Below are 6,000 nucleotides of genomic sequence, written 5' to 3' on the forward strand. Positions count from 1 at the left end.
TTGATTAAAGCCCATGGTGTTTAATTTCATTTGAAAATTATAATGGCATTGTTAGAAACCAGCTGGGGAGAGTGGTAACAGGAGTAAAAAGTACAGAAATACCCTGCACTCAGCAAAATGTACTTAGAAAGGTATATGGAGTCCAAAATGGTTTCCAAATATCATGGTTATTGGCAGGGACTTTTAAAGATCAGAGCATCAGATCACTAGAAAGCCTGAAACGGGTTGTTTCCAGTTGGTAAAATGACAATTATCTCTATATAAAACAAAGCCAGTTGCAGTTACAAAGAAAAATAAGAAAGAAAAGATTTTTAGCAGCAAGAAACAGTGATATACTGCCCTTTGTGGAAATACATTGAAATGGGGACTGCGGGCTTTTATGACTTCAAGGCTCCTTTCAAGTTTTCCCAAAACACCTGCTGCTGCTGTTCACCAGCAGGCCACTCCAGGTAGGTCTTTGTGTTCATGATCTTCCGCAGCTTGCAGAACCTTTTGGGAATGGCTTTGCTCTGAATGGGCTCCAGGAGGATGAGAATCGCCGCGTCGTTGTTCTCATCAAAGAGGCGGAAATGCGAGAAGTCCAGCTCATACTTGCACCACTCGCTCTGCACAAAGTGCTCGGACAGCACAAAGAGCGTTTTGCGGCTCTTCTCAATGGAGTCGATGATGTTGTCCACGATCCACTTTCCCGGCACAAAGTCCCGCTTGTGCAGGCAGAGCCGGAAGGGAGGGCAGGCCTGCTCCAGCTCCCGCACCATGGTGTTCTCCACCCACTCGGAGTCGTTCTCGCTGTAGGAGACAAAAGCGTCGTAGCAGACGTCCTTTGGCGGCGCGCGCTTGGGCTTCCGCTTGGCTTGCAGCCACGCCCACGTCATCCGCAGGTACCACACCACGTGGGACTTGTCGCCGACCTCACACACGTACTTGTCCGGCCACCCCACCAGCACCTGGGCTAGCCTGGCCTCGTGGTGGATGAAGGAGAGGAACTCACAGGAGCAGATGAAGTTGTTGTCACTGGCATCCAGCAGCTCCATTCTCCTGAAGGACTCAAACTCCTCCTTGGAGAAACTGTTCAGCTTGTTTCTTCTGACGGACAAGGACACTAAGTTTGGAATGGGTGCGGCTCCCGGCAGCGTCTTCAGCTGGTTTCTTGTGAGGTACAGCTCCTTCAGAGATGGGAGCCGCCGTCCAAACTCCTTCAGGTTGTTTCCACTGACATCCAACACTTCTAGCGTGTCAGGAATGCAGGCTGTTACTTTAGGAATTTGAGTGCTGGACAGGTTTAAATATTTCAGGTGTTTTGGCCATTTACATTTCTCTGGAATCTCACCAAAATTATTTAGGCTAATGTCAAGATTATTCAATTTGGGTAGACGAGATATATACTCTGCAGTCAGTTCCAGAGATTTTAGAGAGTTCTGACTTAAATTTAAAGTTTGCAATGAAGGCCAGGAACCTTCACAGATTGTCTCATTTAAGCGCTTATTTACAAGCAAATTATCATGAAAGTCCAGATACAGAAGTGATGAAAAATGTCTTGCAAGTTTGCATGATACCATGAAAACATTAGAGCTTGCAATAGTGAGTCTTTTTAGTTTGTTTATTTGTGACTCCATGCCGTCCAGGTCAAAAAACAAATGAAAATTCTGAATCACTGCCTTTATTATCGTTATGGTTTCAACAAAACTTTGCCCACTCCTTGCAATTTCTTTAGTGTTCCATCTTCCCTTCCCCTCAAGCATGCAATTGATTGCCTGTAACTCTTTTAAAGAGGTGATTGCCTTCAGTAACACTATTGTTCGGCTGATACTTTGATCTGTGAATAAAGCTTCTTTAAACGTAAGTTTTTGTATCCTAAAAGGACGCGTGGAATTCTGCACCAAGCTTTTTTTTTCAACAGGTAATTTGATTTCTGCCACTTCCAGCCAAGTGACAGAGTGCAGAAGGTCCCTAACAATTTCTGAGAATATATTACTATTTCTCAGGTTTATGATCATGTGATTTATCTCCTTAATTGATTTCAAACTTCCCGGCTCATACTGACTGAGATTGCTACCATCAATCCACAGCTTGTGCAGAAACTCAATGCCCTCAAAGTTCCCTTGCCTTATCACAGAGAACTGCGGGTTGCCCAGGTGGAGAGAGCTCAGGTTCCTCAGCCTAGAAAAGGGGGAGCTCTGCCCCAGGTCTCTGTAGGAATTGCCTTGAAGATGGAGGTGCTGGAGTGAAAAAAGGTGCCCAAACCACACAGGGGACAAGTGAGCCAAGCTGTTATTTGATAAGTCCAAGAGCTCCAGTCTTTCCAGGGACTGAAAGGAGTCCTCATCTATGGAGCTGATTTCGTTGGACTGCAGCAGCAGGGCTCTCAGGTTCACAGCCTGCTGCAGGTCCTGGGATTGGATGTGCTTTATCCTGTTGTGAGCCAGGTTTAACACTGTGATTTTGGCTGTGAGCCCAGTGGGAATGAATTCCAAGCCCACGGAGGAGCAGTTGCAAAGCTGACTGGCATCGCATGAAGGACAAGCCTGCTTCAGTGCTTGCTGCTCAGAGAGGCTTGCAGCTAAGACCATGTAGATGGCCAACACTTGCCAGGTGTGTGCAGTTCTTGATTTGTTTTCTGCTTGGATGGACATTTTGCTGTAGGAAACAGAAAAAAGAGATGGTAGAAATTTTAATTTCAAACAGCAACTGAAAACTCCTGAAATCCTGCACCACTTTTTTAATAATCTCAGATTAATTTTTTTAAAATGTTATCCTATGATGTCTGTCTTCCTCTCCTACCTGACCTTCTCAGACCTGCAACCATGGTGTCCTGCTTATCCCTGGAGTACAGCCATATCACTTGTCAAGAGTCATAAAGGACCATTCTTAGTATCCTGCTTTTCTGTAGGCACATTGGCTATGGCTCTCACCTCTTTCATCTCTCACATTATGCTTCCTCTCAGCAAAGAAGCTACAGCTGGATGTTTCAGCTCCAAATAGGGGAAGATGGTTAGGTCATCAATGATCTGAATGAGGGGAACGAGTGCACACTCAGTTTGCAGACCACACCAAGTTGGGTGGGATGTTGATCTGCTGTAGGGTAAGGAGGCTCTACAGAGGGATCTGGATTGGATGGATCCATGGCCTGAGGCCAATTGGATGAGACTCAACAGAATGAAGTACTATGGGCTGCACTTGGGTCACAACAACTCCACGCAGCACTAAATGCTGTGGTCAGAGTGGCTGGAAAGCTGCCCAGCAGAAAAGGATCTGGAGGCACTGGTCAACAGGCAGCTGAGTATCCAGTATACGTCCAGGTGGCCAAGAAGGCCGATGGCATCCTGGCCTGTATCAGGAATAGTGTGACTAACAGGACCAGGGTAGTGATTGTCCCCATGTACTTGGCACTGGTGAAGTCACACCTCAAATCCTGTGTTCAGTTCTGGTCCTCTCACTTCAAAAAGGACATTGAGGTGCTGGAGCCTGTGCAGAGCAATGGAGCTGGAGAAGAGTCTAGACTGTAAGTCTTAAGAGAATCAGCTGTAGGAGCTATAGTTGTTTAGCTTGGAGAAAATGGAGGCTCAGAGGGGACTTTATCATTCTCTACAATTGCCTGAAATGAGTCTGTAGTCAGTGGGAGTCGGTGTAGTGAGTGGGGGTCAGTCTCTCCTCCCAGGTAACAGGCAATAGGAAAAGAAGAAACAGCTTCAAGTTGCACCAAGGGAAGTTTAGACTGGATATTAGGAAAAAAAATCACAAAAAGGTCAGTCAAGGACTGGTGCAGACTGCCCAGGGAAGTGGTGGAGTCACCGTCCCTGGAGGTAGTTAAAAGACATGCAGACATGGTGCTTAGGGACATAGTTTAGTGGTAGGCTTGGCAGTATTTGGTTAATGGTTTGATTCAATGGTCTTAAGGGCCTTTTTAAACCAAAATGATTCTGTGATTCTATGATTACAAACGCTTACAGCCCATGCAGCGTCAGCCTGCCCTTTCTGTATGGCTCATGGCAGGCAGAAGCCCAAACAGAGCCTGATCTTCCTCTCAGCCCTTCCAGTGGGCTGAGCTTTCCAACAGCACAAACTTTCCCGGGAGGGATCTGGGGGTCCCCTGCATGGAGTCTCACCAGCCTCAGGGCTTCTAAAAGCAGAGCTCTTGCCACACCCTTTTGCACACTGTGTAAGCAATTCACATTCTTTACTGGAAAGTCAGAACAACCTGATATGAAATGAAGGCTATCAGACTTTTCTGTAAAACAACACCAGTAATAGATGGGGTATAGATGTTACTGTCACCCTATAAACCGTGGATGTAATTAGAACAATACTGATTTTAATGTAAAGAAGGACTGTGTTTCCTGCCACAGGTGCCAAAGAACACTTCACCAAGTTTGAACTGCAAACAGTTCCAGTAGTGCAGATGAACGCTACCTATAAACCCTGAATAAGCAGAGGTTAAGTACTTACCTTGTGTACTGCATGCTGTGTTTCAGTCTCCTTGTGTGCTGGTCAAGGCATCTGAATAGTCACTTCATACCTGCAAGCACAACAAAAGCTGGAAATTTTTGGCAGGTCTGATGAGGTGATAGTCCCGAAGTGAGAAAATATTTCAGCCTCAAAATATTGTTCTCTTCAAACAAAACTTCATGTTCCCAGTTTCCCAGTGTCCTTTAGGCAGCCAGTGAATCACACCAGTTTGTGTCTCTTCTCTCTAGTGGTGGCTCCCCTGAGGAAACCATGGCTTCTGAAGAGTCCAGGATTCTCCAGCACGCATAGCTCACCCTTCAAACTCACTTTCAACCAATTCTACCATTGCTGCTGACTGGGGACACAAAAAATGAGAAGAGATTGTAGTCGAACTCTCTTCTTTGAAAGATAAAATTTAGTATCAGTCTCTTCTTTTTGTCAGTCAACTCCCATTGCTGGAAAGGCTGATGCAACCATTTTGCGCAAGTCATTCTTTCACAATCACTTCCTCCACTATTAAGTGCAGAAATAGTTCCCAGGCAGAACTGCATTCATCTCCCCGTACCTCTACTTTCGATACTTTTTGTCTGGTAGGCACTGGGGATTGTTCACTGTGCTGAGAAACAGAACATCTCAGCTCAACCAACTTACGTAAGTCTGTAAAATATTATCAATATATAGAGTGCTGCATGTATTATATTAAGAGTTGGAGTCAAATTGTTTAGTCAAGGAGAGTACTATAGAAACACTCAGCATCCTTTAATTTCCTAAGACACTACAGTCATATGTAGTCAACAGAAAATGAATTAACAGGAATGATATTCTGTCTGAAGCACAAGACATAGTCTGAAGCAAAGTATCTCTCTGTAAACATGAAAGGCAATCTTGAGAGAGGAGGTTTGATGGCATTCATTTTAACCTGACTGAAGTAATACATGGTTGGTCAAATAGACAAGCATGCTGTTTGCATAAAGGGGCAGGGAGTCGTCCTACCAGCTCTGAAAGGCAAGTCCTTTAAATTCAAACACTAACATTCCTATTGCAGTTACCATTTCTTTTCTGTGTTCAGAAATTGTCACCTTTTGCTGCCCTCTTGCACCAAGAAGTACCTGCCTGACAGCAGACAGATGGACTGATTCCTGCCACTTGTCAGAGGGCCCACAGCAGCATCTGTGTGATCAAGGGTGGCAAAGCCCACAGGGAGCCCAAATGCACCTCATAGCAACCTTCAGTCCCACTGCACTGACATGAGCATTGCACATTAGGTTAAGAGAAAAAGAAATTGGAAGATTGAGATACCCTTGTATTTTCTGACCACTACAGAGGATAGCAGATAAGCATAACATTGTAAAATAGAGGCAAAGCTGTGGGGCAGAGAGGAGAAGGGAAATAGTCTTTTAGCGAAAGGATGTCATCAACTTCTCCAAAGCCACCTCTTCCCTCTAGCAGCTGAAATGGTTCTTGCTCTTCAATACGGAAGACTTCAGTTTCCAAAATATTAACTCTGGATTCAATGAAACATGTTACTGTATATTTTTGTCTTCAAAACTGCAC

The 6,000-nt window shown here is 44.9% G+C and overlaps 1 protein-coding gene across 1 annotated transcript; it reads right to left on the bottom strand.

The window, feature by feature from the left end:
- On the bottom strand, positions 1–4,876 carry LOC102045171 (toll-like receptor 2 type-1). The gene is made up of 2 exons (XM_005415589.2): positions 4,447–4,876; positions 1–2,637 (listed from the first exon to the last, which is right to left on the bottom strand). The coding sequence occupies exons 1-2, from the start codon at positions 4,458–4,460 to the stop codon at positions 378–380; spliced, it is 2,274 nt and encodes a 757-aa protein (XP_005415646.1). The 5' UTR covers positions 4,461–4,876; the 3' UTR covers positions 1–377.
- Between the last annotated feature and the right edge of the window lie 1,124 nt (positions 4,877–6,000).

The sequence above is a fragment of the Geospiza fortis genome, unplaced genomic scaffold (genome assembly GCF_000277835.1).
Source record: "Geospiza fortis unplaced genomic scaffold, GeoFor_1.0 scaffold40, whole genome shotgun sequence".
NCBI classification, from domain to species: Eukaryota; Metazoa; Chordata; class Aves; order Passeriformes; family Thraupidae; genus Geospiza; species Geospiza fortis.